Source organism: Mercurialis annua, linkage group LG4 (assembly GCF_937616625.2).
Source record: "Mercurialis annua linkage group LG4, ddMerAnnu1.2, whole genome shotgun sequence".
Lineage (NCBI taxonomy): Eukaryota > Viridiplantae > Streptophyta > Magnoliopsida > Malpighiales > Euphorbiaceae > Mercurialis > Mercurialis annua.
The window spans coordinates 36,929,906-36,942,296 of record NC_065573.1 but is presented as its reverse complement, the minus strand read 5'-3'; the positions used below and the strand labels follow the sequence as shown (position 1 = coordinate 36,942,296).

Here is a 12,391-nt window from a genome sequence, read left to right as displayed (position 1 = left end):
TCAACTTATTTTTGCCAATTAATTGGTTTCATATATTTTTCCATGCAATTTCTTTGATTCAAAATAATTACAGTGATTATTTTAAGTAAAACCGAACTAATCCGGTTGAATCCACCAGTTACATTCTTAAAACACTGATAAATACAAATATCACACTCATTTTTAAAAATAGTAAAATGTTTTGTGTCTTACCCAAAAGATAAAAAAAAACTCCAGCTTAATAAATAATTAAAATAATAATATCATCATCTTTTTACCTTTGCAAAAAGAATCATAACATAATTTTTTTTCATATTTTTTGCACAATTGGACAATACAACTTTGTCAAGTGAGAGACTGGAGAAGATATTGGAATCTTAGCCTTCTTTATAACTTTGATCTTTTCTGATTCATGCATGGCCATATGTATTCTTTTTTTATTAATATTTTAAAAAACAAATCTTAACAAAAGAGAAATAGAAATAGAAGAAAGTTGAATTAATTAATATCAAGAATTAAAAAGGCTAGCAAATTTAAAGAGCTCCTAAAGCAAATCACTTGAGCATTGAACTGTCCCAAGAGTCTGAAAAAGTTGTAGTTCATGTTGTGTTATTTACCTGCATGAGAAAAGATTTTAACAGTCAAAAAAAATCATATTTTTTACCCTGTGTTGTTTTTGGACCTAATTAATTTGAATTAACATAAAATAATAAATGTTAAAAGGGCAAAGATAAATTGTGATTTTACCTCCTCCTTCACAAATCTTTCTTATGAAAATGAGGAAAATGATAATTAGAGCTACTCCAGCTAATAAGCCAATGATAATTGCAAATGTCTTCTCTCCCTCATTGATTGATTTATCTGCATTTACAAACATTGCTTAATAATTACTATATAAATAGAGGTAATATAATTTTACACATTTATATATTTGACCAAAATGAAAAATATATCTTTGATCTAAATTTATGACAATTTGATTCGTCAATTTTGAAATTTGTAACAGATATTTATCAAACTCGCAATTCAAAATTGTTCTCAGATATAATCATTCATGAGATGAAAAATATATTATCAACTATAAATAAATTATGAAAATATATTTAAACTGAGGGTTAAATATATTTGTCACAAATTGTAATATAAACGGATCAAATTGTCAAATTATTCTTTAAGAATATATTTATTATTTTAGACAATGATATGAATATATAAATTAGTTTACCTAAGCGCCAACTTAAGTCATTATGATGTAATGTATAATAGTATATGTTTATCATTTGCTTAAAATGAGTATAATTCTGAAATTTTCCCTAAGCACTTCAACACTATATAAGATCTAGGGTTTGCTTGATTCATTTTTTTACAGTTCCTAAAAAATTAAAGTTAATTGCTTAGTAAATTATTATTCAAGAAACAATATATACATTTTAAGAAGTTGACTCTTTAAATTCATTAAAAATAAAGATAATAATATTTTCAAAAATAATTAAATAAAATAAATATACAAAAATTACTGGATAGACAATTTAATTTAATTCAATGACAAATTCAAGAAACTAAATCCCTTACCATTATGAGTCTTGGTGTAAACATGAGCACCACCGGTGGAGTATCTAGCATAGCACTTAGCCAAGAACATATCACCGTAGACGGCGGTCCCGCAATCGGATTTCAACCGTCCGATGGCCTCGGACAAACAATCCTGACACTCTCCGATACTCAAATCCCCAACACATTGAGCCAAACCCTGAACCTGGCCAGACCCACCAACCCGATACGGTCCACCGGTCCGAACCAGGCCCGTGAGCACAGCATCTCTAATAGTCATAGAATCCGTATCATACCCAATGGACGGCCCACATTTCTTCAACACAACAGTCTTATCCTCCACACCCAAAAATGTAGAATTATCATACTTGACATAACAGCCTTGAAGCTGAAGAGCACCCCCGCATGTATTGGAGCATAAAGAACCGAGTTGACTCACTGCTCGAGCTACGCAGGTGGCGCAATCTGGCATGGAAAGGTCGCCGCGACACTGGAAAAGGCCGTAAACTATGTCCTGAGGGGTGGAGCCCATGATTGTGAAGTTGTTGTAGGAAGTGTAGGTGGCCGAGTTGACAAGTGAAGTTAGAAGCGAGTTGATGTTTGACTCATAAGGTGAGTCCGGTGTGTATACTTGTTGAGTGCAGCCTCCGAAGACGAATGAATCAGTTGAAGAAGAAGATGAAAGATTGAATAGAAATGTAAAGATTAAGAGGAAATAAAAATTACATGTTCTTGTTGCCATTTCTTGACAAGCTGTATGAAAATAGAGAGAAAAAAAATGTACAATCAAATATGTGCGGTTGGTTCTAATGTTTAAATTAGTTGATCAGCTTAATATAAGCATTTCTAGTCTCATCCTTTAAAGTTTCTTTTATAGAAATACCAGGGCAATTGATTATAGGAAGCACCAAATTTTCAAGTTATTTTATTTTGGTCACTATATTTTGGTGACTAAATTTTGATTTTAATAAGGTCTTTTAGTCACTAAACTAATAAATATCGAGTTGAATTTTGGCTAATCATATATTTATATAAAATATGAGATATATTTTTACATAAATAATCTAACATTAATTGCAAAATAAAAACATATCTTTGTCATTGAAATGAAAAGTTAATTCTCAAATTGAAATAATTTAAAGTCGAATAATCAAATTAAAATATAGGCAAAGTACAATGACAACCCCAATCTATTAACTGAAAATAAATACCTGCTAACATGGACATCAAAATATATAACCACATCAGCGTTTTCACGAAAAATAAGTTGATGTACCGAACTAGTGCCCGATTTTGCCAAACTCTAAAGTTAATATTTTCTAACAAATTATGTTAAAATTCATAATTTGATTTATTTAATCCTTCAATTTATATATGGTTAAAGTTATAGTATTAGTTCTCTAAAAAAAGTTATAGTATTAGTTCTCTCAAAAAAAGTTATAGTATTAGTCTCTAATCATGGCATGCCAATGTCTAAGTTCAAATTAATTTAGTTTGTTTATAACTATGCAAAAGAAAAAGTTTAAATGGTCTAAGACACCATAAAGACTAATTCTTTTTTATCATATAATAAAAAAAAGCCTAATTCTTAATTTAAAAAATAAACATTATATAAATATTGGAATATGCCTAGAATTCTAATTCCTATTTGTATTAGGACTCTATTAATGAAGAGTTTGGGAGAAGGATAACTTTATTATGATTGGCTAACTCGGAAGTATAAATCCAATTAGGATTAATATTCCTAATGCCATATAGACTATTTATTCACTATATATACACTACCTTATTCACCTTTTAAAAAACACCAAAAACCGAACACACAATGTAGACATTGATGTGAATAAGGGAAAAAGGGGTGTGTGTGATGTGAGGAATATAAGTTAATTAACCCTTTTGGGTACTTTGTTGTAGAGAGAGAAACACTTTGTGGGTTTTTCTTCTAAGGGCATATTTACTAGAGATGTTCTCTATTTGGTGATTCTCCACCAATTTTGTACTCCTTTTGATGATTAGTGGATGGCTCGAATCTTTCGCCCGTGGATGTACGCCTTAAAGCAGAACCACGTAAATCTCTTGTGTTATTTATTATTTTGCTATATTGTTATTTGATGATCAAATCCATTATTAAATACCTACCGAATGGTTTCGATTTCGCTGTGCATACCAATCCGGTCACGAACCGGTCACGACAATTGGTACCAAAGATTCAACAATCGGTATCAATGTTACAACAATAAAATTATAGAATTAGCTAGGTAGACAAATAGGTTGGGTACATAAATAGGACGTATAATAATAATGCAATTAGCTTTTGCAAGTGAAGACACACAAAACAACTGTGCCCATCGCATTTTAGGCTTCACTCTCTACTTTAACACCCTTTTGGGTAAAAGTTAAATCAAATCGATTTGCTCAAAAAAAGGCTAATTTGAAGGGAAAAATATATAAACTGCAAAATAAAAAGAATTAAAACAGATAAACTGTAAAGTAACATAAAATAAAGGGAAAGAAAAGAAAAGAAAGTAAAAAGGAAAAAAGCAAAGGAAAGACAATACGTATTCTGTTTAGTTAAAAAAAATATGAAGTCAATAGACCCTAAGTAATATGTACTAGATAAAATTATGTAAAATTCTATTATTTCATTTACCTTAAATATGGATAAAAATATAATGTATATATTATATATAAAACAATATAAACCTTGATTTAAATATTAATTATAACTATAATGCACTACTTTATTTTTCTTAATAACAAACATGTATATAACTACAAAACAAAATATATATCAATGAAAGTTAATATACCTACTAATTGAATATATAATATACAAATATTGAAAAATTTAATTTCCAATATGACAAAAATTATAATTTTCAATATTGATAAAAATTGACTTCTTAAAATTACATTGTGGGGGCACTTTATATTGAATGTTACAAGACAAACTTTAAAATGCTTGGTGAAGGTCTTTCACAAACACAAAGAAGCAAATGTTGTTTGGTTACAATTTCTTACATGTTCTCAGCTTATATGCTATAATTTAATCATCAAAAAAGAATGTCACATTCAATAGTGTCGTTTAAGATTAATGGAAGTTTGTCTTTGTCTCAGTTTGGTATCTTGTAGCCTTCTTAACTGATAATTGCTTCTCATGAACTACTCAAAAGCCCCATGTGATTATGTGAGCCTTCAAATTCTTTGGGATGAAATTATAATCCAGAAGTTTGTCAATCAAGTGACTGTTCTGTTCCACTCTCTGCTGTTCATGCAATTTTGGCCAACATTCTCTGAAATCTGTCATCAATTTTATGGAGTTTAATTATTTGCTTGTTATAAAATTTATCAGATAATAAATCTACATATCGTGGTGAATAGTAGGGTAATATCGAGTCTAATCGAGTCAAATCAGAATCTAACTTTGAGTTTAATTCGACTCAAATTTGAAATTTAAAACTCTACTCGAACTCGAACGCAATTGAATTTTATTTTAGAAGTTTAAGATCGATTAAAACTATCAATTCCACTTGACTCAATTATTTGTATAAAAAATTTAAATAAATATTTTCATAAGTATTCATGAATATTAAAAAAATAGAAAATAGATTAATCGAAGTTTTATCAGATTCACGAGACTTTAATTCGTACTAGGTATAATGATATTTAAATTCAACTCAGTTGACGTGAATAGACCCGATGAGTTATAGATCAATTGGTATAAACGCTCGATAATATTTTATGAAGGTCGTGAGTTCAATTTCTCATATAAGCGCTCCCCCTTTTAAATATCAAAAAAATATGGACAAAATAGAAAATGAAAATATAGTTACAAATTAAAATTTATGGATTATAATAAGAGAGAGATGAAAATTAAAAGGACTGTCAGTGAAAATTATCCCTTAATAGATGGGGTAGCACATTACTTTATACATTAACTTGAAAATTATGAAAAGGAAAACGAATGAATAAAGAGTCAACGCCTCTTAAACTTGTGATACGGGGTCATCTAACTTAATTTATATTTTTTAGCAACTAATCTCAAAACTCTTCATTTTTGGATCAAATAACTCCATAATTATATTTTTAAAACGCGTAAAATACAAATCGGAGGTGAGGGATGCAAAAAAGTAATTAGATACTTTCTTAATAATTGCGATATAATTATTTTAAATTCATTTTTTTAAAATAAAAATATAAATTATGAATTTATTTGATCAAAAAATGAAGAGTATCGGGGTTAGTTTCTTAAAAAAATATAAATTGAATTAGATAATTCCGTATCACACGTTCAGGGGGCGCGTTGACCCTTTGTTCGAAAACGAATAGGATAGTTGTGGATTATGGCATCCATCTATTCCTCATAATCCAAATAAAATAAATAAAAAAATCTAATCCACCCAATATAAGAAATTTGGAATTTTAGTCCAAAATGGGTTTCCTCGTAAAATTCGACAGTTGGGTAATGAATGCACGTGTTTATGGGCCGAGTTTGTATTGGGCCCAATCCAAAATTTTAACGGGCTTTTCTATTTTTTATGTAGCGTAAGTTCAGCCTGAATCTGATTCGAGCTTCATATTTGTTATCCAAACTCAGTCCTTACACATTAAATATGTGGGTGCAAGTCGGGATCTTTGGGATTCACATGAAAATCATATAAAATAAAAGTTTGAAACCGCTCTCAAAATAACAGGTTTTTCCGGATTCGGGTCGAATTTCAAATAAACTAAGCCCGGTCTAAGATGTACGGACCTGCATGGACGTAGCGGGTACTCAGGCCCATGTACATGCTTAGGAATGAGCAATTCAAGTAGATTGGCCCAGATTATTATAATTAAAAAAATGAGTCAAACTAATAAAAACTAAATATTGATTCATTCATTTAACATAAATATATGATTAATTTGTGATTAAATAAAAAAAGTTATAAGAAATTCATTCAGTTTTATGTATAGGTTCACCTTTTTGTTTATTAAAACATATATCTATATCTATCTATACTATATATAAAAGCACGGATGAGGGGGGGACAGGCACATTTACGGTAATACCTTAAATATTAACTAAATTAAATTACTAAATATTATGCAAATTCTTATAGATAAACTCTTAGTTAATTTGGATTACAATACAAACTCTTAATTAGATTAGGAATATTAACTAAAGTAGTTTTTTCCTATTATAACTTAAACTGCCGACTAAATTACTAAATATTATACAAACTCTTTTAGATAAACTCTTGATTAATTTTGATTACAATACAAACTCTTAATGAGCTTAGAAATATTAACTATATTAATTTTTTCCAATTACAGTTAAAACTACCTATACTATTAGTAATTCACTCAACTAAAATGTTTTTTAGATATAATTACGTTTCATAAGTTACACTACAATGTAATAAAAGCTTCAAAAACAATCAATAAACTTGCTCCTGTGTAATAACAAGACGAGCTTCAAGTTTTTTTAACATGCCAACTCTAAATTTTTGCATGTATAAATTGTACCAATCTAAATTGCCTTATTAAACTTTTTTAACTTATAGGTTTTTGCTCTCTTTTCATGGTTAGCAAAATGGACATTGACTAGATAAAAATAATAGTAATTATGGTAACTAAATTAAATAAATATTATTGATGTGAATTGATTTTTAAAAATAGTAATAAATTAAAATATAACTATTTATTTCTAATAAAAACACTAACTAATTTAATATTGATTATAATTAAATAAAATAAATATAATAATAATAAAGTTAGTTAATACATAAATTGACGAATCACGTTACGAGCCACGTGTTTAGCACGTAATGTGAAACTAGTAAATTATAAAAATGCAAATGAAATGAACTTGACCTTTATATACATTAAACTCAAAAGAATATTAATCCAGAAAAATAAGAAGGTTAAATATAAATCTACAGAATTTATTGATCATTTGTAAAAATAAAGTGGCTGCAATTTTTCTTGTATTTTCTTTTGGGACTCGTCAACATTCTTTTGTATTTCTTTTGTTTTCATTTTCATATGATATCAGAAATTATGAATAATTTTTAAAGAATCTTGCAGCAAATAATGAGTTGTTTAGTTATTTTGTAAAAATATTTAGCTACTTAATTTTAATTTTTTTTTTTTGGACGTAGATGCACTTTGGATATATTATACAAATATCTAGCCAAGAGTGGAACTAGCTTTTGTGAAATGTAGGGCGTAATTATATAAACTTTTTTTGTGGGGGCAAAACGTAAAAAAATAAAAAAAATGAAAGGTATTTTTATTAAAAAAGAATTTTGCAGAGGTAGATGCCCCTCAGTCTATATGTCTGATTCCACCCCTATAAAAATAATTCAGTGTCATGACTCATGAATGTCTTTATTTATTTAGTTTTCTTAAATGATTTTATTTTATTTTATTGATTATTATTTTTAAAGAAGGATTTTTCTTCCTTAATAATAGATGATCAGTAATTCAAATTTTATTCCGATTAGCCTTATTTTAAGGATGCAATGGATTATAGTTGAATGTATATATTGTGTAGAGAGATTCTTAGGTAGATTTAATCCACCACGTTATCCGTGGACTAAGTCTATCATATAATAACACGTCATTAAAATGATGACAATCTTTGTAAATTCGTTTATTACTTATTTACACATTTGAATAATAATATTACAAGATTGCCATCATTTTCATGACGTGTCATTATATGATAGGCTTAGTCCACGGATGATATGGTGGACTAAGTCTACCTAAGAATTTCTCATATGTGTATTACAGTTTTGGGATTGCATCCGAATTCAAAATCAGGATTTACATCTGATTATATTTTCTTCAAGTTCTCTAATAAAGTGACGCATCACAAAAATATTAGGTCATATCAAGCTGTTTAGCAAATCTCATCCATACGAAATTATTTAAATTCGAATTGAATGGTAATAAATATGAGTAAACTCTCAAGATTACAATTTAAGATTTTACATGGATTAGGAGTCTTTTATTTTTCAAATTCAAATAGGAAAAAGAACCAAACAACATATATAAATTCGGTTCTATCATTCAAATAAATTTCAACAAACAAAAATTTAAATTCTCTAATAGTTTAAGGTAACTATGAAAACATTCAAAGAAGAAGGTCCATTAATGGCTTGGTGTACTCATTGTGGCAGATTTGGCAAAACACAATATGATGGTGATTTCAAGTAAGTAATAGTTAGCATAATGTTGTGATAATTACAACTAAATAAAAATATCCTAATTTTCAATTGCTGATTTTGTTGCAGATGCTGTTCGCAGTGTGGGAAAGTGTTAGCTGATGCGAGGCCAGAGAATAGAAAAATAAGAGTATTTGCGAGATTCCGTAGGAGGCACATTAAGAAGAAGCATCTCAAGAAGAAGACAACTTCTTCCTCAATCATTGAGGAGAATTACCATTCTGCATGAGCGGGGGCGAAGCGAAAAATTATTATTAAGGGGGTCAAATTTTATAGTTTAATATAAAATAAAAGATTAAAAGGGTCAATTTAACGAGTATAATTATATGATTTGGATTAACATCCAATTAGTATAATTTGTTTTGCAAAAGGTCCATGTGCTTTTTCAATGTATATGAGAATGCCATCTATTTTTTTTTTTTTGAGTCATTGTACCATTATTTGGTGAAGATTGAATAAATGACGGATTAAATTGATAAAATTCAAAGATCATCATATATTTAGCAAAAAAACTATAGTTGTAGGTAGATAAATTCATTTTGTCTCTATTTTAACTAAAAATTCAGACACAAAAGCGTTTCTTCTTAGCTTGTGACTAGTTTTCCATCCCTTTTGATGTTTGCAAATTTGGATCGACTCATAGCAGATTTCTTTTTTAGCATTGCGGTAGTCCGTCCAATGTAGTGCTACAACAGAATCGAGCCAAATCACTTTTATTCAAATTGCTAGTGTGGGCCTAACCTAGATGGTTAAAACGTCTTCAAATGTATCAAGAGGTTATGCGTGTGATCTCTACCTCCGTAACTAACTACTAACAAACTGTGACTCTAAGAGTCGTACTCTATCTTTGGTCAAAAAAAAAATTATTCAAATTAACTCGCTTTGAGTTACTCGAGCTAAATTTTAATTCGAACTCAAACATTTAAGTCTCAAAAAGAAATTATCAATTTAATCAAATTTGAAATTATTTGCTAGTCTATTTTTAATGTTTATACATATTTACACTTATTTAAATATGTAAACAAATATCTAATAAATCGAGTTGAATGTCTTAATAACAAACATATATAGTAAAAAAATTATTGTTAATTTTTTTTATTGAATTAACCCACTCAAATCGGAATTTCTTATAATCAATCTCATTAGCTTGTTGAAGTTGAACTTGAATTCTAAAAATATGGTTTCAAATTCATGTAGAGTTTTCGAATTTTAAATTTTAAATTTTAGAATCTACAGGGCTAAGATTGAAGAACGAAAATATGCAGCCTTGTCCTAGTAATTATTGAGTTCTAGAAATACACCCGATTTTTTAATGTGAGTAGTTTCCGTTTCGGTTTTGAATATCAATATCTTTATTGAAAGAACTCTGAATCTGAATTAAAGAAAACAAAATTTTATTTATGCAGAAGAAGCTTCCATATATAAAACCTTTGCTGTCAATTTCCATACAGTTATTGCAATATTTCAATGTCAAATTTAAAAGATTATAAAAAGTCCAAAGATATTTAACCGACTTTCAAATTCAAACAAATTTGACAAAGTTTAGCCTTCCAAAATTCTTCGCAATTAGAAAACCATGTTGTAGTACAATACAACAAGCAATTCTTATTCTTGATCCAACTCTTCTTTTTCTAGTTTTCCCACTACCATAAACCTACCAATAATGCAAAACTGAAACTCCAAGAAAGAGACAGACTGCAACAAAATCAACAACTCTTTCTTGTGCATTTCAATTCCATCTGTTGCTCTAAAAAGCCCTCTAATGCCAACGTTTTATCTTATTTACAAGTTAGCTTTACTTTGGTAGCTTAACGGAGTAACGGATCCTACTTCTACCGACGCTTCACGTTGTTGCTGAGACTCTAGACGACGAACTAGTCTATCTAAAGCTTCCTTCATCCACCAATGTTGACAGCAGTCTCTTGCATCTGCCACACTCATCTATTTAACATAAAACATACAATAACCCTAAATCAGCAAATATTATTACGGCTATTTGATCAAATCGAAAATATAATAATTTTGTCAAAAACTTGCTAATAGATGAATGCATACCCATATTCTTTGACGGGCATTTTTCTCCGGCCAGAACTCTAGTATTTCTTGAACATGTAAAGGAAACATGTACCCTTCGTAATAGGTGTCATGTGTTTTGCTCTTGAAACTCCATTTTCCTAATTGATACTGAAACATATTGAGAAATTGGATAATTAATAGCATTCAAGAAATGAATAAACTTCTTTCTTTTACGGAAAATTAGCTCGGAGTAGCAGCCACGAGCTCAAAAATGACAACATTAGCTCGAAGAGTGCACTGATCAAACAAGTATTTTATTAATCAAGTTCAATTTAGATTCAACTCCGAAGATTGTATTCGAAAAGATTATTTCCTTTATTCCGAACTACTACATTTCCGTATTTCATTTCTAGTTTCTGAAATACTTCTTAAATTGAACTCCAAAACACTATTTATAACCTATTTTCAAAAAGCAAAACTACTTTTTCCGTTTTCCGGCATTTTCCATTTCAATGTTTCTGTCTCCGTGCTACATACGTAGTTACGTACTATCGAAATCATAACAGAGTAAGTAAAAGAACAAACCTCAACGATGCCTCGAACTCCAGCTTCCTCCATTGTCTCTCTTGAAGCTGCCTCTTTAATGGTTTCATCTAATTCCCAACCTCCCTGAATCAAATTGAGAAAATCATATCAGTTTCAGAAATTAAAATAATAAACCAAACACACAATTATAGTCTTAAAGTATGCACACCTTAGGAAATAACATTCCTTTTCCTTTCTGTGAACTAATAACAAGAACTTCTAAACCGTGTTCAATCTCCATGCCTTTTTGATTCCCAGTTTTATATCTATAGGGTACACACCTGTTCAATAATATGCAAGAAATCAGTAACAAAATCAAGAAATTATTGCAAGATTAAACTAAAATTAACACAATCAAGAAAATTAAAACCCCTCCTTCAACTGAAAAAATTAAAGAAAGGTAATTCAAGATTCAAGAATCAAAATCAAGAATCGAGAATTAAGAAAGAAAAGGTAAAATTGAGACGAACCCAACAACTTGCCGTCGACCGCTTTTAGAATAACGCTGCAAATGCCGGCCGGTACGGGAGACCAAAGCAACATTAACATTTTCTTGAGCAACTACAGCTACCATTTTATTTCTGATGAAATTGGAAATTCACAAAAGCAGTTGATAAAGGGGATTTTGATTGCGTGGAATCAAGAAACTAGAGCAAGATAACAGATCTATTTATAAAAACAAAAAAAGTGAATGATGTGGAAAAAGAGACGATATTAAAAATTTAATTGCGAACAAAGGTTTTTTTCGGTTTTAAATTTTATGCTTCAGAATCAATAGATTCACATTTAAGTATTCTAATCAATAACGAAAATATTTTTTTAGGTTTAACTTAATTTAAATAAAATTGTGTAAAATGAAAAAAATTTAAAACAACAATGGCTAAATTTTATTTTTAATTGTTATAAAAATGAAAATTGTTGTTTTTCATTATTTAAACGGGTAATATTATAAAAATTCGAAATCTATATTTGTTTTTTTATTTAAACATAAATTTTAAAACGCCTCAATTATATACAAGAAGTTTCATTTTTTTCTTAATTCGATACAC

At 29.0% G+C, this 12,391-nt stretch overlaps 2 protein-coding genes across 2 annotated transcripts; both read right to left on the bottom strand.

Annotated features, from left to right (window-relative positions):
* Positions 1 to 258: 258 nt before the first annotated feature.
* Positions 259 to 2,420, bottom strand: LOC126676308 (plasmodesmata-located protein 7). Its single transcript, XM_050370485.2, has 3 exons — positions 1,552 to 2,420; positions 727 to 840; positions 259 to 596 (listed from the first exon to the last, which is right to left on the bottom strand). Exons 1-3 carry the CDS (start codon positions 2,270 to 2,272, stop codon positions 589 to 591), a joined length of 843 nt encoding a protein of 280 aa, XP_050226442.1. The 5' UTR covers positions 2,273 to 2,420; the 3' UTR covers positions 259 to 588.
* Positions 2,421 to 10,243: 7,823 nt separating this feature from the next.
* LOC126676292 (nudix hydrolase 18, mitochondrial-like) lies at positions 10,244 to 11,997 on the bottom strand. The gene is made up of 5 exons (XM_050370464.2): positions 11,813 to 11,997; positions 11,512 to 11,623; positions 11,343 to 11,426; positions 10,797 to 10,925; positions 10,244 to 10,682 (listed from the first exon to the last, which is right to left on the bottom strand). The coding sequence occupies exons 1-5, from the start codon at positions 11,914 to 11,916 to the stop codon at positions 10,524 to 10,526; spliced, it is 588 nt and encodes a 195-aa protein (XP_050226421.1). The 5' UTR covers positions 11,917 to 11,997; the 3' UTR covers positions 10,244 to 10,523.
* Positions 11,998 to 12,391: the final 394 nt, after the last annotated feature.

Bases quoted from the DNA above. Each gene is read 5' to 3' on its own strand.
- LOC126676308 (XM_050370485.2), bottom strand. From the start codon at position 2,272: ATGGCAACAAGAACATGTAATTTTTATTTCCTCTTAATCTTTACATTT. The intron at 841-1,551 runs GTAAGGGATTTA...TTGTAAATGCAG, and splicing joins TTACACCAAGACTCATAATG to ATAAATCAATCAATGAGGGA.
- LOC126676292 (XM_050370464.2), bottom strand. From the start codon at position 11,916: ATGGTAGCTGTAGTTGCTCAAGAAAATGTTAATGTTGCTTTGGTCTCC. The intron at 11,624-11,812 runs GTTCGTCTCAAT...ATTATTGAACAG, and splicing joins GGTCGACGGCAAGTTGTTGG to GTGTGTACCCTATAGATATA. The intron at 11,427-11,511 runs GTGTGCATACTT...AATTTGATTCAG, and splicing joins AAGGAATGTTATTTCCTAAG to GGAGGTTGGGAATTAGATGA.